The sequence below is a fragment of the Onychostoma macrolepis genome, chromosome 14, assembly GCF_012432095.1.
Source record: "Onychostoma macrolepis isolate SWU-2019 chromosome 14, ASM1243209v1, whole genome shotgun sequence".
NCBI classification, from domain to species: Eukaryota; Metazoa; Chordata; class Actinopteri; order Cypriniformes; family Cyprinidae; genus Onychostoma; species Onychostoma macrolepis.
This window is the reverse complement of record NC_081168.1, coordinates 12,187,011-12,208,223: the sequence shown is the minus strand read 5'-3', so window position 1 is coordinate 12,208,223 and position 21,213 is coordinate 12,187,011. Positions and strand designations below refer to the sequence as shown.

At 35.2% G+C, this 21,213-nt stretch overlaps 4 protein-coding genes across 7 annotated transcripts; 3 read left to right on the top strand and 1 right to left on the bottom strand.

The window, feature by feature from the left end:
• The first annotated feature begins 841 nt into the window (after nucleotides 1-841).
• On the top strand, nucleotides 842-13,078 carry btk (Bruton agammaglobulinemia tyrosine kinase). 3 transcript variants are annotated; one of them, XM_058797810.1, is made up of 18 exons: nucleotides 842-975; nucleotides 4,695-4,857; nucleotides 5,383-5,487; nucleotides 6,352-6,433; nucleotides 6,618-6,746; nucleotides 8,913-8,977; nucleotides 9,074-9,264; nucleotides 9,519-9,581; nucleotides 9,702-9,756; nucleotides 9,972-10,054; nucleotides 10,299-10,426; nucleotides 10,518-10,592; nucleotides 10,839-11,010; nucleotides 11,407-11,623; nucleotides 11,714-11,778; nucleotides 11,862-11,980; nucleotides 12,067-12,224; nucleotides 12,355-13,078. In XM_058797810.1, the coding sequence occupies exons 2-18, from the start codon at nucleotides 4,717-4,719 to the stop codon at nucleotides 12,421-12,423; spliced, it is 1,917 nt and encodes a 638-aa protein (XP_058653793.1). In that variant the 5' UTR covers nucleotides 842-975; nucleotides 4,695-4,716; the 3' UTR covers nucleotides 12,424-13,078. The 3 variants fall into 3 exon arrangements, with proteins under 3 accessions (XP_058653793.1, XP_058653794.1, XP_058653792.1); XM_058797811.1 differs by lacking the exon at nucleotides 842-975 and adding an exon at nucleotides 2,292-3,785; XM_058797809.1 differs by lacking the exon at nucleotides 842-975 and having other exon boundaries at nucleotides 2,292-4,857.
• Nucleotides 13,079-13,462: 384 nt separating this feature from the next.
• zgc:101583 (uncharacterized protein LOC494104 homolog) lies at nucleotides 13,463-17,889 on the top strand. Of its 2 annotated transcripts, XM_058797813.1 has the most exons (7): nucleotides 13,526-13,581; nucleotides 13,896-13,987; nucleotides 14,064-14,199; nucleotides 14,334-14,390; nucleotides 14,596-14,686; nucleotides 15,513-15,673; nucleotides 15,765-17,889. In XM_058797813.1, the coding sequence occupies exons 3-7, from the start codon at nucleotides 14,064-14,066 to the stop codon at nucleotides 16,418-16,420; spliced, it is 1,101 nt and encodes a 366-aa protein (XP_058653796.1). In that variant the 5' UTR covers nucleotides 13,526-13,581; nucleotides 13,896-13,987; the 3' UTR covers nucleotides 16,421-17,889. The 2 variants fall into 2 exon arrangements, with proteins under 2 accessions (XP_058653795.1, XP_058653796.1); XM_058797812.1 differs by lacking the exon at nucleotides 13,896-13,987 and having other exon boundaries at nucleotides 13,463-13,581.
• On the bottom strand, nucleotides 17,558-19,228 carry timm8a (translocase of inner mitochondrial membrane 8 homolog A (yeast)). Its single transcript, XM_058797814.1, has 2 exons — nucleotides 18,975-19,228; nucleotides 17,558-18,176 (listed from the first exon to the last, which is right to left on the bottom strand). Exons 1-2 carry the CDS (start codon nucleotides 19,083-19,085, stop codon nucleotides 18,015-18,017), a joined length of 273 nt encoding a protein of 90 aa, XP_058653797.1. The 5' UTR covers nucleotides 19,086-19,228; the 3' UTR covers nucleotides 17,558-18,014.
• On the top strand, nucleotides 19,175-20,656 carry LOC131553274 (cytochrome b-c1 complex subunit 8). Its single transcript, XM_058797816.1, has 3 exons — nucleotides 19,175-19,314; nucleotides 20,201-20,372; nucleotides 20,495-20,656. Exons 2-3 carry the CDS (start codon nucleotides 20,219-20,221, stop codon nucleotides 20,581-20,583), a joined length of 243 nt encoding a protein of 80 aa, XP_058653799.1. The 5' UTR covers nucleotides 19,175-19,314; nucleotides 20,201-20,218; the 3' UTR covers nucleotides 20,584-20,656.
• Nucleotides 20,657-21,213: the final 557 nt, after the last annotated feature.

The following is a 21,213-nucleotide window of genomic DNA, read 5'->3' as shown; positions in this document are numbered from 1 at the left end:
ACTGGTCAGTTGACCAACAACAAGATGTTCTGTACCAATAAATGTCAAATTATAATAAAATATGTATTGTGTTGGAAATGGCATTTTAATCTTGATACAAAATCGTACAGTACAAAACATGTAATCATGACATTTGTGAAAAAGTAACACCAAATTTATAAATAACCCAATGACTTTCCAAAAAATTAGTTTGTTTTAACAACAAAGTCGTAAACATAACACATATGAATTCCCCATGACATATAATATACAAAAGATACACATTTTTTACAAAAAAAAAAAAGTCATTGCTATAGTTCATGAGTACATGGTACATTGTAATATGCGCCACCATGTGGTTTGGAGGCACATGACTTGTTTTCGTAATGGGTCAGTGGGTTCCTTCTTGTCATCCACACATGCATGAATTGCAGCATATGACCAAAATCCATCTGGTAGTTTTTACAATTATGAATTTTGCATAATTTTACATATTTTGTGAGTTATTGACATGTAAGAGCATGCATATGGTGTTCACTAAAATCAACCCTTTGACTAGGTAAATTAACTGATTTTATTGGTAACAACACAGATCACATCCAAACTATCCATATTTTATTTATCATTTTGTAGGTTTAAATGGTACTATAACAATTGAGAAACTATCCGTAATAGTCATATTTATCAAAGGAGTCAAGCAGGCTTTGGATTAAATAATTTGAATTAACCACATTTAGCCTTCTCAGGTATATCAAAGGTGCATGCAGGTCAGTTGCATGCAGTGTATGTGAGTATTAACAGATTGCGAGAAACTGTTAGCAGTAGCCCTGCATGAGCGACAGTATGAAAATGAGCAGGAAGCAAAAGGGGAACTGAGTAACAAGAGTCCTGTGGCTGGGTGGAGTTTTGGCCACTGTTGATCACATTCACAGTCCAGTTTAGTAGCCTGCACTCAGTCAGACTGGTTTCATCCCGGTGCCAGATCACAGTGCTCAGGTAAGATTTCTTAGATTTCTTTAATAACTAAAGACTGGAGTTGCTCTGTCAAGGACTAAGATTGTGTAATTTGCCATTAGCTGTGACGTAGAATAATGCTGTTACTTGATAGATATAAAGTGACTAACCAAAGTAAACAATGTCAGTTAATTAACAGATAGGAACATGCTATATAGAGATTTTAACAATGTAAAAGAGAGAGAGACACTCCATGATAGTGTCTTAAAATGTCTTAACTAATCCATTGAATCGCCTGTTCCTAGCCTGTACAAATGCTGTTTTGCACCTTTTGCTGTTCTGCCAATTTTACTGTTTAGCCATGCTGTTTTATGGTCATACAAGTAAATCAGTATGCCTACATTTTTAATTTTATCTTATGATATTTTGTAATACTATTTACAGGAACACCACAAAATACACAAAAATATATTAATAATAACAAATATATATATATATATATATATATATATATATGTGTACAAAAATAAAAATGCATAAGTAAAATAAGAATTATTACAAGAAAATGACTTAAATGACAGTTACAGTTCTCACTACAGTGACATTCCACATTATCCACTTGTTAATAAATTATATACAGGAGGATCAACTCAACATTCCTATACTGAATTAGATTAGATCCTGCATACATATCTGGCTTATAGAAGGGAGAAATAAGTGTCTTGTTTTGAGAAACAATTTACCTCATAGAATAGAAGATTATATGAAATGAACATACAGTGAAACTTTTTGCACATGAAAATAGTCCACTCCACTGGTTAGTCTACTTCACACTTTCTTTTTACTGTCTTACTCAATGTCAATGCATTTTGTAAAAACAGATCCGCAGACTATACCACAGTGGTTTTAAGACAGCATTGTAGGGTTGATAGTATTATTAATGAGGGTTATTTGCATAGAGTGCATTTATAGTTCACTATAAATGAATACTTCACGTAGCAGATTCTTTTATCCAAAGTGTCTGTGAAAAAATAAGTGATCACGAAAAGTACAATAAGGCCGTTTTCATTTTAGAGACACATGCTGCATTCTTTCAGCCAGAATGCTCCAGTGTTTTAGCAAAGTAGCCTAATATAGAAAAAAATAGGAATCTGACATTAAAAACTCATATTTATCAATAATTATTCTAATAATTTTAGGGAATTTCTCTTCAATGTTTATGATTTTTAGCACTGTATCATGTACACTGTAAAAAGTGATACGTTGACTTAACTTAAAAAAAAATTAGGAAACCCGTTGCCTTAAAATTATTAAGTAAATAATAATTACTTGATAATTCACTTAACTTATTTTTTTAAATTATCGTTTACTTAAAAATGTTAAGGCAACGGGTTTCCTCAGTTTTTTTAAGTTAAGTCAACTTATCAATTTTTACAGTGTATAAACATTTAAACAAATGCCCATACTCCTACACACCTTTGTGGTCATCATGTTTGTAAGGCTAAATGCACGGCAAGATACAATCAGAAAAAAAAGTGCTTTGCATTTCAACATCACACAATGAAAAGAGTCCATTTTGGTGGAGATCAGTGATGTAATGCAAATTGAAATTCCATTGAATAGCATTTACTGTGATCACCATCTCATCATCATCATCATCATCCTTTTTTGCTGAAGTTGTTAAACTTCTTCAGTAGGGTACAATTGAAATCAAGCATAATATTGCTTGAAATACTGCAATATATACTATTTGCACTGTTGCATTTGAGTTTAAATTAGCCAAGCGAATCAGCAAAATATGTAGCACTGGTATAGAACCAGAGGTGTAGATAAATTGTGGTCTACTGTGGCAGACTATCTTTTGCCCAGTTGCCTCCCTCCAAACATGAGTGATACTTGCATACTTATCATTCAGGAACCTTACAGACACAGGACACTCTAGAAGGTTCCTGTTGCTCAACATCACTTTCAATGAACACAAAGAGTCAAATAAGCAACTATTTAAATTGTTAACCAAAGAGAGTACATTAATGGGTGTGCATGAGTTATTTCATGCTTTAAAAAGAAAACGTACATTATGTGTCATAAACTTAAAAGGCCTAAACTTAGTAAAGGCCTACATGCCCTGCCACTAAGTAACATAGGAAGTTATGGTCTTCATTAAGGCGACATTTGGTAAATCAGCAAATTGTTATTGGTTACATTTGTGCAACATCTGCCTGAAAAAACAAACAAACAAAAAAAAAAACCCTGATGTGAAACAGAGACAAGCTTAACAGTAATTATCTGACTTGTACTGCTTACTGATGCCGATACGAACTGTGTTTCCCCTTCCTCTGTATCACAGAGCAACATTGATGCAACTTCCCTGTGTCAAGTCTTCTAAGTCATTGCCCTTTGAAAAAGCTGTCGAGCTTTCATGGTAAACAAGGCTGCTATAACCAGTACATGTGCACTGCAGTCCTGAAATATTAGACCAACACCAAACCCACACCACCATCATCCAGGTGTTTAACAGAGTGCATTTAATACAGCACTGGATGGTTGTAGTCTTTGATAGTGAACTATAAAGAATATAGAGTAAGTAGCAATAATGTTCATATTTGTCACAGTTTTCACCTCAAAGTTTTTGTGACAAGCTTTTGAAGGTGTTAAAGGGCGGTGTTGGTGGCAGAAGAAGAAACCAGGAAATGCTCACATAGTGTTTAAAATAGGCAGTTTAGTTTCTCTACCACAGAACACAGACGACTCAGCATTTAACGTCTATGTGAGAGAAGCTTAGTGCAGAGGCACTGAACGTAATGAGGAACAGAACTAACTGAGATGTTGTTTTAAAGGACCCTGAAATACAGGTAAATTTAGCAAATGCTTCTCTGGAGTACATTTAAATTTTCATATTTTAATCAGAATACAAGAAAGGTATTTGTATATTAAGAAGATATTAAGCAAAAACCAGGCAACCCAGTAGGTTAATCTTTACTGCTTCATGTAAATGTGTGAAGTTACATTAGGTCAGAGATTGTAGAGCAAAACTAAAAGCTGTATTTAGTTAAAATGTTCATGAACGAGGTCATTAAATGATTAACACATGCTTTTTTCCTCAACACATTCTTTCGTTTACTGGATTTAGTGGGGCCATTATGATGTTGTTTAATGTTGAGATGTTTGTCTGAAAGTAGTGCAAGGTTTTGTACACTGTTTTGCATTGACTACATATGTTTTTAACCTCGGACCTCTTGCTATTGCATTAAACTAAGACGCAGGCCTTTAGGGGAGAAGGATGTGAATGTTCAGTTTTGGTTTGTAGATAGTGAAGATACATGGTGAGATGCTGATATGCAGTGAAAGGATGAGTGAGGTTGTGAGTTCACAGCTTAAACCAGAGCAGGAAGAAGTGTTCAAAGGAAACAGATGATCTACAGGAGGAAATATTGGCAACAAAGGATGTCATTGACACTGACAGGAGGGCCCATGCAAACCATTCCTAATCAGACACGGCCGCCAGGATCCATCTTCAGCATTAGACCAGAACAGAACGCAGCATATATGCTACAATTAGATATTAACATTTGGATATAGAGAGGTTTGACTGCAGGGGACATAAAAAACATTTCCCTTCAGCATTCCTTATAAACATGAAGAGGAAACCCATATTTAACAAACCAATATAGAGTTACCCATCACTCAGATTTAACTAACAAAATTAAACACGGAGACATGAAACATGTTCAATATAACAGTTTGTCTTTTCCCCCCCCAAGTTCACATCAGATATTAAAGAACATGCCAGACAGCATTCTGGAGGAGATTTTTATAAAACGGTCCCAGCAGAAAAAGAAGACCTCACCTTTAAACTTCAAAGAAAGGCTGTTTGTACTCACTCAGGATAAGATATCCTACTATGATTATGATGCCGAAAAAGGGGTATGTATGAATTTGACATCATTTTCTGAGCATAACAGTATGTTTGGAAAATAATTCTGAGTTGATTTTGATGTAGACAATCATTAAAGTCAATATGAATTTTTCTAAATGCATCTTATTGAACTTATTGTAAACAATTCGTCCATCATGTGTTTCTTTTTTTCTTTTTTAGCTTGTAATTTTTAATCAAAATGTCAGAATTCAATCTTCTGGTGAAATGACAAACTTTTTTTTCTGTTACCATTTCATCTCCTTAAACCCTGTCCTTACGTTCTTACAATCGACCGCAAGCTCACATTCAGATCTGCTTCTGTCCGAACAAAACCTGATAGATAGAACAAAGTCCACGTCCTACTTTTTTTTCTGAAAATCCACCTCATTCAGATGTACATCACAATATGAAGAAAAGTTATGTTGCTAGTTCTGTTACATTGTTACTTTAATATTTTTAAACCACTGTTACAAGTTCTAATATTTTGTGATTTTGATCTTTTTAATAACATAATCCTCCTACTGACTGTTTAGAAGAGGAAAAGCCTGAAAGGTTATGTGGACATTGAAAAGATCAGATGTGTGGAGATTGTTTTACCAGAAGACAGCGCACCTCCTGACCGACTCTATCCATTTCAGGTGGGTCTGAATGTCAAAGAACAAGACATTAAAATCATACTTTAATCATACCACCAACTTCAATGGGAACACAACATTATTTTTTGCTAAACAATTTATAATGCATTATTGGTGTACAGTAGGCCTATTTACAGTAATGATGTTACTTTCACTTCTCTCATTAATATATTGTACATCACCATGTCTTAGTTTTCAAGCTGAGCTGAAGTGATATTTAAGTGAAGTCTGTGTCGCTGTATCTAAACTTAAAGTTTCAGCATTAGCTGACTAGGAAGTATAGGCTAACAAGATCACTCAGGCTAGTAGAAATATGTCTCATTGGGCTGACAAAGTGCAAGAAGAAACACTGCTCAGGCTTTCGACCATGATATCAGGCTGAGAGTAACGGAGCAGAAGTGAAACCTTTCCTCTTCAAAGTCTAAAATCAGAGGAACAACAAAACTCAACAGGTGCTGACATTATAAAACAGTCAGGCATATAAAAGCATTGTACATAGCTTTAGCAACTTAAGCACAAAAAGTGAGTTTACCATCTTCAGACCACTGACAAAAAGAAAGGGCGCCAGGAAATGAATGTGTCAAAACAGCTAAATTTTGTGGTTTTGAGTTTCTCAAAAGATTAACACTTAAAATCATGAGCTATATGTCTTTATAAAGCGTAACGTGTGATGTAAATGTGTACAAACACTTTAAAACCTTCAAAAATGTAAACTGAGTGCAATAAACTGTCCAGTAAATGTAGCTTCAAAAGAAAGAGGAAACATTTGGCAATAGTAGATTATTTTGAAATGCAACAGTTGATTCATCTATAGGCCAACGTCATATATAACTTTGCATTGTGGTGCTTTTTTCTTCTCTCTCACAGATAATCTATGATGAAGGTCCTCTTTATGTATTTGCTAAGTCAGATCAGATTCGAAAGCATTGGATAAATGAGTTAAAAAATGGTCAGTATGTGTTTAAGTCATTATCACAAACTGCATTCAAATTAGCAAGCCACCTTTATGTGGGCTACATTACGGTAAAGATAAGAAGAAAAGTATGAATGCTTCCCATAATTCAGAATACAAGTCCTATGCAAATCCCTATGTTTATTCAATGTAAATGGCTTCCAATGTACCTGTCTTTAAGTGGTGCGATTCAACAAGGACCTTATACAGAAATATCACCCATGCTTCTGGGAGGATGGCATATGGAAGTGCTGCCAGCAGGAGATGAAGCAGGCAATGGGCTGCAGGGTGCTGGAGACCAAAAATGGAGGTCTGTTATACTAAAGTGTAAAAATAAATTAGGTTCCGTTTGTTTCTGTTCTCACAGGTTCATTTTTCTGTAATGTCGTACTCTCATATCATTTCCTGCAATACTTGTTTGACTCTTACAAGCTGGTTATTCTTAGTGAATCAAAAACATACAGCGAATCCGGTCTAATTTCCAAACGCATGAATCTAGTGAGCCGAAATGACTCTTATGAGTCGCTTCTTTTTAGTGACTCCAAGAAATTAGAGAAAATAATATGCGTAGTCCGATTCCTGAACCAATGACTTTGATGAATAGGTTCTTTTTTAGTGAATCAAAACATAGTGCTGTTAACTAGCCTATCTTTAAGACTTAAATTAAGTTATGACAAAATGCAGCTAAAGATGCACTTTATGTGTTTTGTAAGTAGGCCTAGTATTATTTAAAAGTATGTGACCACAGTTTTGTTTAGGCCTGTTATTGTTTAATATGTAGATAAAGGGATCTTTTCACCCCCCCTCATGTCGTGACAAACCTGTTTGACGTGTAATGTCTTGTGTTTTGAGCTGTGTTTGTTTTTCTTTCTTTCTTGTATGTGTGTGTGTGTGGGTTGGTATTTGTGGTTTACAGGGACACGAATTTGTTTAATGACATGGGTATGACAGAGGTATTACAATTTGAAGGTGGTTTATGAGGACACTGCCTATGTCCCCGTAATTCAAAAGGCTTAAAAAACATACTAAATGGTGTTTTTTTTTTTAAATCTAAAAATGCACAAAGTTTCCTGTAAGGGGTAGGGTTAGGTGTAGGGAATAGCACATATAGTTTGTATAATATAAAAACCATTACACCTATGGAGAGTCCCTGTAAACCACAAATACCAACATGTGTGTATGTGTGTGTGCGTGTGTTCTTCTGAATAAATAAGGTCTTACAGGTTTAGACTGACATAAGTGTGAGTATGACAGAATTTTTTTTTATTTTTGGGTGAAATATCCTTTTAAGGCCAGTTATTGGGTTGCATTCATGCCTTTTAAAGGGGTCATGAACTGAGAAACATTTTGACATATAAGAGGTCATTGTGCTATAAAAACATCCTGTAAGTTTCAGAACTCAAAACTTTCTTGTTAGTCTAAAAACTGCTTATATAGAAGCCAGTCTATAAAAACAACAGCTTGTGGAATGTACCACTCTATGACAGAATAGTGTGGCTAAACACCGCCTCTGCAAAAGAAGATCAATGCCTGCTTCTACATCACTGAAGCAAAGCAGGTCTATGCAGAAACCAAATGATAAAGATGCTCCGAAGACAACAAGACGCTGTGCAGTGCCAAATTGTGGAAAAACAGTCTTTGCATTGCCTTGCTTCTGATCACAACATTAGGAAAGAGTGTTGACCATGTTTCCAGACCATGTCAGTAAGAACATGTCAGTTGGTCCTTTGTTCACTTAATTTTACTGTGGATTCATTTACAAACAAGGTAGAATTGGACGCAGGATTTTCTAGAGATTGAAATGAAAAGAGGATGCTGTGCTGACTATATTGGATAATGTCACATATAAATTAATGTCGCAAGACACAAGTAAGTGAGTAACTGTTTTCATTACAAGGTCACTATTGCTTTGTCTGTTAAGCAGATCGTTTAATATGAATATTTATGCGTTTTAAACCTAAATCACTGCAGCTTCCTTCTGTAAATGACAGTAGGTTGTCAAACATGCAATCATAGCAGTGGGCGTTTACCTCCGAGTCTCAATTCAAACAGAGGGTTTTGATGAGGAGGGTTAAAAATAGGACAAAAATAGCGTATTACTTCTAAATGATGATGTTTTTTGATGCAAAAATCTTCATAACATTACAAGTGGATCTCAGAGAACAGTAAAAAATGTAAAAAAAAAACAAAGGCAGTTCATGACCCCTTTAAAAAAGTCTGTGTAAATACACTTTTGAATTGTCTGAAGTGTATTATTATCATAAATTTGCAATGGAATTGTCTTTCTTTCAAATATTTGTTCTCTAAACGTGCTAAAAGAATCATTAATGGGACAACATTAATGATTATTTACGATTTCCATACCTATTCAACAGGGGATATCATTTCAACACCTAAATATGGTGCAATATTTAATAGCTAATGGTTCTTAAACTCATTTGTATTTCTTCAATACATCTTTTAACCTTCTTCAAAGGGTTTTTCAAAAGAGGTTCGAAGAATCGTGATTCAAGGAAGCCGCTCCCACCAACACCAGAGGAGGTCTGTTACCAATCTCTCCAATCACTGACAATATATGCATCACATTCAGCATACATCAGATTTACTCTTGAGAACTGATCTATGTTACTTCCTTAGGAAAAGCCGCCCAGGCCTCTGCCCCCCCAGCCACCCATGCTCACCCCAGGCTTCAGTGCGGGCATGACTGTTGTAGCTGAATATGAATATGTACCAATGACTCCCCATGACTTGGCACTGAGAAAGGATGAGGAGTACACACTCTTAGAAATCAATGATCCCAATTGGTTTAAAGCTAGAGATAAATACGGGTAAGAGATTGCAAAATGATTAAGTATGATTAGTAATCACTGATCTATCTTTTGTATACCACAGATATATATTCTGAATGTGCTAGTGGAGAATGTATTTGATAAACACATAGACACCTGTCAAATTATTTGCATATCTGGGGAAACTTTTACAGGCTGTGGGCGAAAGGTAGTCAGGTGGAACTAGCTGTGCAATCAGGGCTGTGTTTTTTTCAGATATGAAAAGCATTACTGATCTCCTACACTGTTTACAGAAATGAAGGATACATCCCAAGTAACTACATCGCTCAGGCCTTAAATGGATTGGAGAAATATGAGTAAGTATACATTCAAGAACATGGACAACTTCGGTCCATATATGCTAGTTTGAAAAGGTGAACACTTTTAACCTTATAAACACGGTCCAACCCCATTTTAACAGATTTTCTGTCTCCTAGTTGGTACTGCAAGAACATCAACCGCAGCCAGGCAGAGAATTTGCTGAAAACAGAAGTAAGTATAGAGCTGTGGTGGCAATCAAAAATGTGGTTGATTTATTTATCCTCAAAAGCAAAAAAATCTGTATATAAACACTCTACGATTATTAAAAATACATCTATTTTTCTATATATACAGTATATATATATATTAAAGTTGGCACTGCTGAGCTGAATTTACTCTATATATTTGTTTAATTTATATTCTGAAATGTTGTCTTTAAAAAATAGAGTAAAGATGGTGGTTTTTTGGTGAGAGACTCTGGCAAATTCACTGGAAAATACACTGTCTCTGTGTTCACCAAGGCTGGTGGGTGAGTTCAATCAAGCTACGCATTTGTTTCACAGTTAACTTATCAAAATGAAAGTGGAAAACTGACCCTACGGAAGAGAGATGTAAATCTCTCTATGCAAATCTCCTACCATAGGTCAGGTTTCCCACTGTGTAAATTGTCACGGGACTGTGTTGTTCATCTCTCAAGTTTTTTGTGAGACAAATTAAGGATTTGACTTGATTCCTAATTAACTGTGAGAATTTCATTTCTTGTCTCTCTTCAGGGAGACTGTTGGCAGCTGCAGACACTACAACATATGCGTCACCGCAGAAGGCCAGTTCTATTTAGCGGAGAAGCACAACTTCAGCACTATCCCAGAACTTATTAATTACCATCAGCATAATGCAGCAGGTAAATCTAACTTTAACTACTTGCATGCAAGTACACAATGACAAATGATCAGTGTAAAAGTATTTAATCAAAGCAAACATGTCTGTTTCAGGTCTGGTGAGCAGACTGAAATACATAGTGTCAAATCGAGCTCAGAGTGCTCCCTGCACTGCTGGTCTGGGTTATGGTGAGTTTACATTTTTTAGACAGAGCATGGCACTAACAACACCAACGCCAAGGTCATGGGTTTGATTCCCAGGGAATGCATGAACTGATAAAATGCATAGCTTGATGTGATAAACACATCTGCCAAATGCATAAATGTAAAAATGTACAGTAAATGTAAATACTTGGCTGTATGGTTCTGACAGTTCTCACTGAATGGGTTTGATTAAAACAACGTGCTAAAATCCTCTCCTACTTTTCATTCCAGGAAGTTGGGAGATTGATCCCCGTCAGCTTACGTTTATCAGAGAACTTGGCAATGGTCAGTTTGGAGTGGTAAAGTATGGGAAATGGCAAGGCCGTCATGACGTGGCCATCAAAATGGTCAAAGAGGGCTCAATGTCGGAGGATGACTTCATTGAGGAAGCCAAGGTCATGATGTAAGTTTACACTGTTGTTAAACGAAAGTATGGTGTCAGTAAGATTTTATTTTGAGCAACGATTTCACATAAATGCTGATCTTTTCAACTTTCTATTCATCAAATAATCCTGAAAAAAAGTGCTGTGGTTTCCACAAAATTGAGTAGCACAACTGTTTTCAACACTGATAATATTAGATTGATTAATATTAGAATGATTTCTGAAGGATCATGTGACACTGAAGACTTTAGTAATGGCTTGACACCACAGAAATAAATTCCATTTTAAAATATTATAAACAGTTATATTAAATTGTAGTAATATTTCACAATATTAATCTGTTTTACTGTATTTTTGATCTGTGTTTCAACCATGTTTATGTTTATAATCTATAATTTTCTGCTGTATAACACTAGGAAACTGTGTCACGAAAACCTGGTTCAGCTCTATGGCGTCTGCACAAAACAGCGACCCATCTACATAGTCACAGAATACCTCGCCAATGGATGTCTGCTGAATTACTTACGGGATGTTCTGCAGCACCCCTCAAGTATTTTGCTCCTTGAGATGTGTAAAGATGTCAGCGAGGGCATGTCCTACTTAGAGGCCAATCAGTACATCCACAGAGACCTGGTTTGTGTGACAAAAATGTTCCTTGCCACCTGGAAGACATATTTTACCATTTAAATGTCTAAAATGCTTCTTTTTTTTTTCTTCTCATAGGCTGCCAGGAACTGTTTAGTAGACTCAAATGGAACCATTAAAGTGACTGATTTTGGATTGTCCAGGTAATTTTATACATGCCAGGACACTACTTGAGGGAAATTCTCCATACTGACTTTCTATATAAAAATTACTGCTTTTCTTACAGGTATGTTTTGGATGATGAATACACCAGCTCCGTAGGTTCAAAGTTTCCAGTGCGCTGGTCGCCTCCTGAAGTCCTCCTTTACTGCAAGTTCAGCAGCAAGTCGGATATCTGGGCATTTGGTGCGTCACCACTGCATTTCCAGCAGAACTTTACCTTGTGTCAAAATTATGGTTTAATTTTGTTTTTATTACTATTTGTCTGACAGGCGTTTTAATGTGGGAGGTGTACACTTTGGGCAGAATGCCATACGATCGGTGGAACAACACAGAGATAGTAGAGAAAATTACTGCAGGTCATCGGCTTTATCGCCCACAGTTGGCCAATGACAAAGTATATTCTATTATGAACATTTGTTGGCATGAGGTACAAAACTTTATACCAAGTCAAAACATTTTGTCAATCAAAACAGTTATCTGATCATGCAAATGTAAACATGACAAAAGTCAAGTAATTAAAGTAATTAAAAATCTCTTTTGTTTTTTTTGTTTTGCAGAGAGCAGATGAACGGCCCACATTCAACGATCTTGTCATGACCATTAAGGATTTGCTTTTCAATATGTGATACACACAACTACTGTGCACCCCTCGACACAAGGAAGGATACAGTCCATCATATGCAATCTTGTGTATGAAATAGCAAGAATCATTATTTTTATTGGTCTTGAATAACCTCCTTAATTTCTTTAATCTGAGGAACCCAATAATGTGAATTCAGAGTTACACACTTCTTGGATAAATTAGTATGAGTTCAAAATGTTACAAGAAAAATAAAAAGGAGATTGGAATGTGATTTCTCATGTAACATTGCAGTCTTTCCTTACATTTTCCTCAAAGCTTTGGCATATTATGAAATTCCTTATGAAAGTTTAATATCTAAATTAAAAGCTACTCTTTAATATTATTAAAATTATTAATAATAACCAGCAGCAACAACAATACAAATAAAAACTCATGACTGTAATGTACATGTACATATAAATAATGACTGTGTATTGATTTTTTATTGATTTGTATTTATATACAAACAAATATATAAATAAGTAAACTTTAGTAAAACAAAGTACGATCTAGAATAAATCTTCCAGTCTTGATGTGTAAATATTTGTTTTTTTCACCTTCTCTTCTGTGGTTGAAATTTGATGGCTATTTAATTAAAGACTACACTTTGTCTTTTTCATCTGGCTGTGTATAGAATAAAATGAGAGCAGTTTCCAATATTCCTCTGGCGACACTGATTCTTGTCACACTCTTTCAATGCTATTTGAAATTACGCACATTTGTCACTATTAATGTCAATAAACACTTGTTTGATGAACAGTGCCGGTTCTTTTATGAACAAGCATAATTTGGATTAAAAGTTATCTATTTTAAAAAAGTCTAAATTGGTCTCCCGGCCTGGTCCAAACTAACCTTGACACATATTTCCATGTTACACAAATGTATTTATTTATATTTTATCATCAAAATACAAACTGCAGATTTTAAACAGTGGCACACTTGATGAAACCTGATGGGTTTCGAAAGAATGCACCTGACCCAAAATGACACAGTTTATACAATTTCACCAAATTGAGTTCAGATAAATTCCCCCAAAATGTCCAGACTGACAGTAGTATTTGAAATTATTCAAGAGTATCTGGCAACCCGCGTTACAGTCACTTCACCAGGAAGTTTATTCACACGAGACTAGAACGCCACCGATGGACGATTCGAATGCAAGGTTAGTCAATTTAACAATTATTCATATTTCTATAGTGTTTCAAGTGTAATCTTAAGTGTTAATATAAATAAGTGCCGAAACATGAAACATCACTACATAAAAGCTTAGTGAGGCAATCAAAATCTACCTAAATCCTTCTAAAAACAAGCTTTCCTTGTTTGAAAATGCTGTGATTGTGCATTTCCTGTAGTTATAAATGCATAGGGTAGATAGACAAACAGTCTACAGTAAAATATAATGTTTTATTGTTTTGAAGAACTGGCTATGTGAAAAGCAGGCGTGAATCACATGATCCGACTCGCTTCCTTTTCTAGGCTGTGGCTGTTTTAAATCATATTATGTGCTGCCTACGTAGACATCATGTTTGGGGCATTTTAAGCTTACGATGCCCCAAAATGCCGTCTAGGTAGGTAGCTTACTAGGTTCTTAGACATAACCACTTCTGTAACTTTAATGTCTAATGAACTTCTAACTGTATTCAGATGGATGCTGCAAATCGCTCTGACTTCTACATTGGTTTGGCACTTGCTGTAAGCTCGACTATCTTCATCGGTGGCAGTTTTATATTGAAAAAGAAAGGCCTTTTACGACTGGCCAAAACGGGCTCTACTAGAGCAGGTGGGTCAACTAAATTTGCAGAGTAACCTATCATTGCACAAAATATTATTACGCAGTATTTGAATTGCATTGATTTTATTTCCACTGATTTTTTCTTGTGCTGTCTAATCAGGTCTCTTCTCTTTATTATTCAGGTCAAGGTGGATATGCATACCTGAAGGAATGGCTGTGGTGGGCTGGGCTTATATCAAGTATGACATTATCATTTTATGTATTTATTTGTCATTGGCAGGGCTGAATTGTAAGGCATAACCAGAATAAAGGTATTCATCAGATGTGCATGTTTACATTAATAGGCATAGATCTTAATAATGAAATATTGCCATTCACACATATAAATGTCAGTATGGACACTCTAATCACAATTTTTTGTCTTGTCATGTGTTTTATTTTTAGTGGGAATAGGTGAGGGAGCAAATTTCGCAGCTTATGCATTTGCTCCTGCCACATTAGTAACACCTCTGGGAGCACTGAGCGTTTTGGTCTGGTAAATTTATTCACAACAACACTTAAAAGTTTGGTGTTTCTTATTTGATCAAAAATACAGTAAAATTATGAAATGTGACCCTGGATCACAAAACCAGTCATAAGGGTCAATTTAACGGTCCTCTGAAAGGGCATGAATAAATAAGCTTTCCATTGAATGTATGATTTGTTAGGATCGGACAATATTTGGCCGAGATACAACTATTTGAAAATCTGGAATCTGAGGGTGCCACAAATCAAAATATTGAGAAAATCGCCTTCAAAGTTGTCCAAATTAAGTTCTTAGCAATGCATTTTACTAATCAAAAATTAAGGTTTGATATATTTACAGTATGTAATTTACAAAATATCTTAATGGAACATGATCTTTACTTAATATCCTAATGATTTTTGGCATAAAAGAAAAATTGATAATTTTGACCCATACAATGTATTGTTGACTGGTTAAGACTTAAGACTGGTTTTGTGGTCTAGGGTCACAAATTTTATTACAATTCAAAATGACTGGTTTCTATTTGAATATTTAAAAAAAAAAAAATGTAATTTATTCCTTTGATCGAAAAGCTACATTTTTAACAGCCATTACTCCAGTTTCAATGTTGCATGATCCTTTAGAAATCATTAAAATATGATGATTTGGTGCTCAAGAAATGTGTCTTATTATTATCAATATTGAAGTGTAATATTTTTGTGCGAAATGTCATATTTTTCAGGATTTAAGTAGAAAGTTAAAAATAACAGCATTTATTTGAAATAGAAATCTTTTGTAACATTATAAATGTCTTTGCTGTCACTTTTGATCAAATAAATAAGTTTTTTGTTGTTAGTGCTGTGCTCTCATCATACTTCCTGAGTGAGCGGCTGAATATCCATGGGAAAATTGGCTGTTTGCTGTGTATCTTCGGCTCCACTGTTATGGTGCTTCATGCTCCACAAGAGGAAGAGGTTGCTTCTTTGACTGCGATGGCAGAGAAACTCAAAGATCCAGGTGTTTTTCTACCTAATTTACAAACACACTAGGCATCCTGTGAGCTCTGAGCTGTTTTTCATTATAGTCGTCTCTCTTGCATGTATCACAGGATTCATCGCTTTTGCTGTCTGCATTGTCGTCAGCAGCCTGGCCCTGATCTTCTTTGTCGCACCTCGCTACGGCCAGAAGAATGTGCTGGTGTACATCCTCATCTGCTCTGTGATTGGTTCGTTGTCTGTGTCCTGTGTGAAAGGCCTTGGCATTGGGATCAAAGAGCTGTTCGCTGGCAAGGCTGTTCTGAAAGAGCTGCTGTTCTGGGCCCTTCTCATATGCCTTGTGATCTGCATCAGTATCCAGATCAGCTACCTTAATAAAGCCCTCGACATCTTCAACACTTCTATAGTTACACCTATTTATTATGTCTTCTTCACCACATCTGTCATGGCTTGTTCTGCCATCTTGTTTAAAGAGTGGCTTCAAATGTCTGCCGACGGGGCTGCTGGGACTGTTAGTGGCTTTCTTACCATCATCATTGGCATTTTTCTTCTCCATGCGTTCAAGGATATCAACTTTAAGTTGGACTCTCTACCTTTATATCTGCACCTTGGCCTTCAAGACAGAACGTGGAACCAACCATACATTTCTTTGCCAGCCGATGAGAGAACTACTATGATCGATGAAAGCAATCTGACTAAAGAAAGAAACGCAAAGAGCTTTTTTCCTGAGAGTTCAGACAAAAGGAGCAATGGTACATTTATTACCTAGCATAAAATCAGCAAAAATGTATTATGTGAGTGACTACTAAAACACAGATGTACCCTACTGTACAAGCATACTTTGCGAACCATTAATACTGTGAGAGTACTTTAATTTGCTTTTTTTTTGGTTTTAGTATCCAAGGAACTTGTCTTACATATTTTGTGTCTATAATATTTCTATTTCCATCTTGCATTTTTTTTTTTTTTTAACAGTTTTATACTGTTGATATTAAGACTAATGATGTGCCTAGTCACTTGTTTTAAATACAAAAATCCTGAAGTTGCAAGATAGTGTTAAAAAATATTATTAAATGTTTAATAATTATTTATTCTATGATCAAATCAGCCTTGTTTAGGATATTCATATAATTATATTCATATCAAGCACCTTTTTAATGCCTCATCCTTTCAACAAAATCATGATTTTGTTTAATACAATGTGCTTTACTGGACTACCTATACACTACTTTAAATTTTGGGGTCGTAAGTTTTTAATATTTTTGAAAGAATTATTTTATATAGTCCAAATCTGTCTTTATACTTGATTTGAAAAATACTGTCAAAATTTTGAATTTACAAATTAGAATAACTGTATTATATTTTAATATATTTTAAATGCGATTTATTCCTATGATGGCAGAGGTGATTTTCATCAGCCATTACTCCAGTCTTCAGTGTCACGTGATCCTTCAGTAATAATTCTAATATGCTGTTTTTTTTGCTGCTCAAGAAACATTTATTATCATGAATGCAGTTTATGTTGAAAACAGATGTGCTACTTAATATTTTTTTCAAATACATTTATTTGAAACAGAAATCGTTTGTCACTTTTGATCAATTTAATGCATCCTTGCTATATAAAAGTAACCTTCAAAATATCTTACTGACCCCAAACTTTTCAACAGTAGTGAAAATGTCCTATACTAGTGTTAGGGAACACACATCTTCATATTTAGAAACATTTTTTTTTTTTTTTAAATCAACAGCTACATTTCTCAGGTGGTGCACGGTTTTCTATTATATATATCTGAAGTGCCCAGTAATCTGTTTTTATAAGTAGGACACTGAAACCTCTGAGATGTCTAATATTGTTTAACTTGACTCTGCTTTCTCATCTTTATACACCATATGAATAACTGCAGGAGGTGTTTTATCTTTTTATTTTAAGTCCACATTTCAACACACACTGAATAAGCCACAGATCTTAAAGAGTTCCCAGTAAGACAATGGAGTGCAGACTTGGTATGGAGGTTGAAGAGAATGTGAAAGCAGAGCCTCCTCCTAAATTCCAGATCAGATCGGTACAAAGGGACCTTTCAGTTGATGTTCCATTATGTTTCCTTGATTTCATACCAAAGTCTTAGCACTGGGAAATGTCAATATTGAGAGTGACGATAAACAGGCAATGGGACTGGGACATGCATCCATTTGATTTTGAATATATGGCCTTCACAATAATAAAAAGAGCAAAATGAGGCACTTTGTCTTTGAGAAATGAATTGAATCCTGTTGACAGCTGTTGCCTCACAGTTCTTACGTCGGCATGCCAAAGCCTCAGTAAGTGGCTGAATGATGCGGTCTTGTCATTGGCTGTGGTTCTACTAGTCTGTCATGGTCTCAGAAAAGGTTCCTCTACTCTTCTGAGTTTGTTCTAGTCTGTTGAGAATGAATTGACTTGTATCGATAAATCGTTCCACACAGTTTACAAAACACACCTCTGTTCTGGAGTCGAGCTTTGGGCCAGGCTTATCCATGCACTTCTCCTGCAAAGAAAAACACACTGTGAGCTCCAAAGAAACCCATAAGTAATTAGTAATTTATTAATTAACAAGTAATTAATAAAACAATAAATACACTACTGCTTAAAAGTTTGGGATCAGCACGATTTTTTTTTTTTTTTTGTAGATACTTTTATTCTGCAAGGCGGTAAAGACTAACTAAATGCTGTTCTTATGAACTTCAAAGAATCCTAATAAAATCAGTTTACACACACAAAACTATTAAGAGGCACAACACTGATAATATTAAGAAATGTTTCGTGAGCAGTAAATCAGCATATTATAAATCTGAAGGATCACGTGACACTGAAGATTTGAGTGATGGCTGCTGATAACAAACGTTGCCATCACAGAAATAAATCACATTTTTAGAAATATGTTTTTGATCAAATAAATTCAGCATTGGAGATCTGTGAATTTTGCCGATCCTAACCCCCTTGAATGGTATTTTGTATGCGTGTGTGTGTGTGTGTAATCAAGATAAATAGCTATTTTAACAAATCATTAACATAAAAATATGTTTAAACTCTGTTTTGTATAATAAACAGTCACAAACCCCGCGACAAAAGAGGGCAGAACCTTTTACTTAATACTTAAACTACATAAAAAAAAACATCTAAGTTATAGATCATATAAACTTGCGAACAACTAAAGTGATTAGACAGTATATACTGTACAATGCAGTCTTCTATCATTGTCTGATACATCCTCATACAGTGATGCATTATGCAGCCCAGTAGGACAGAAACACACACACACACACACACACACACACACACTCACCCAGCACACTTCTGTCATCTGATGAACCAGCTGCTGAAACCTCTGCTTCTGAGACTCGACCTCGATAAACTGCTGCAGTTGAGGGTCTGCCGTGACTCCTTGATTATCCATTGGGTAGAAGAATGGCAAGCGCTGTAAAAATCACTTAATTGTGATATTTGACCACTGTATACACTGTTCCAGCGCTATGCTGACCTTCACGTGTCTCGATAGCCAGGAAACAGTAGAACGGAGCGCCAATGAGAAAGCGAGAAATCGAGAGGAAACGGATGTGACTTAAGGTTGCAGGCGGAAGTTGTAGCATCCAGAGTACGCCAAGGGTGTCTGAGCCGAGAGATTGGTGAGAAGAAAATCTTTATTTTTTGGTTGTGTATTTTTACTTTCGTGAAGTGAAAAAGATAGCGAAATTATCTCAATTTAGCAATAGCATGTATGTTTGTGCAGTATAAACGTAAGTGTCAACAGAGACAGTGCGATAGAGATGAATGTCAACCAAGGTCTCACAGAAAGCTGCTAGCCTAGCCACGTAACGCTAAGTTATGTTTAAATGTGACTAAACGTTTAGTGAGTTTTGTCTGCACACTCTGTCACTTGATGCTAAGAAATTGTAGATGTTATTACAGATCGTTGAAATGATTTGTAAGTAACCGTATTCATTCATCTCTGGCATCTTTGAGGTTCCGCTTGAGTCGTGTTTACCAAAGTAATATTGAATTTATCAGTCTATACAGATCCCACATAGGGAATTGTATGGACATTTTTAATATGTAACACTTTATATATTTTATAGTATTATTCTAAGCCTAAGTCTGCTTTTCTTCATGTACAACAGCTGTTTGTACGTTGTTTAAATTTACAATATGTTCACATTTACAGTGAATTCAAATCGATTTATTTGCATACAACGAAAAAATAAACATTACAAATTTTTACATGATACTGTAAACATTTTTGGATCAATACTGAATGGGTAAATTAAACGTTGGTTGTAATTCATTTATAATTAATTCATGAAAATTAAATTAATAAAAATATTTTATAATTTATAATAAAAAATATAATTTATTCCTGTGAGCTTATACAGCTGTTTTTAACATTGTTCAAATATAGAATTTATTTAAATGTATTGATTCAATTATAGACAGTGAGATGTTACTGTTGTCTAGGAAGTATGTATGCTTATTTTAAACATTACTAAAGTGAACCTTGAATTTAATTTCTCTTAGATCAGCTTTCTTGGCACAATGGGTCGTCACTTCGGAGATTTGGCCAAGATAAGGCATGTGATCACCTACAGTATTTCTCCCTTTGAGCAGAGGGCTTTCCCAAACTACTTTTCTAAGGGAATCCCAAATATTTGGAGACGATTCAAAACGTCTGTATTCAAGGTTGCACCACGTAAGTCATCTATGTCCAAAACTATTTTTTTTATATATATCATCTATAGTATCCCAGCTATAAATTGAAGCAAACATTGTGTGTGACTAAACCTCTCTATAAACCTTCATTTCTGATTACAGCCATGGTTCTGATGTACCTGACCTACACATGGGGCAATCACGTTCATGAACAGACCAAAAGAAAGAACATTGCAGACTATGAGAATTAACAGTGAAATCGCTCAGCTGAGGATGTAACTTCTCATTTCTGTTCAATAAAGAAATATTTATGTGAAAAATGGATTTCTGACTTGTTGCCAATTAATCACTTTGATTCAGTTTAGTTGTAATAAAGTACCTTAATATGATGCATCACTCAGATTTATCGTCTCATTTATTGTGTTAATCATAAATATTTGAAATACAGGTGTCTTCTGGCAAGTGTTTGTTTAGCTCCTACTACTGGATACCATGGTACATGTGAAGGCAAGTTTTATTGTGTTCTATAGAGTTTTTTTTTTTTTCTCCAACTGTTGAGGTTTTATACGTGATAATGAATTTTAGATGAACACTACTATGAGCAAGTCTGTTATGTGAAGATTTCTAATGTTTAATGAACTTATTTTTCAGTGTGAATGATCAATATCAGTACAGAAAGCTGACAAATGTACCCATTTACCCTCCCTCTACTATTCATGGAGATCTTAATTACTTGGTAGAAGTTTTTACAAAGCCCTAAATGTTGTAATTGGCAGAAGGAACCACAAACTGCAAATTCAAATATATGGTTATGACATGCCCAATGAAGTGTTAACAGAACTCACAACAATGCCACGATTGTTCAAATGTTTGAGATAAGA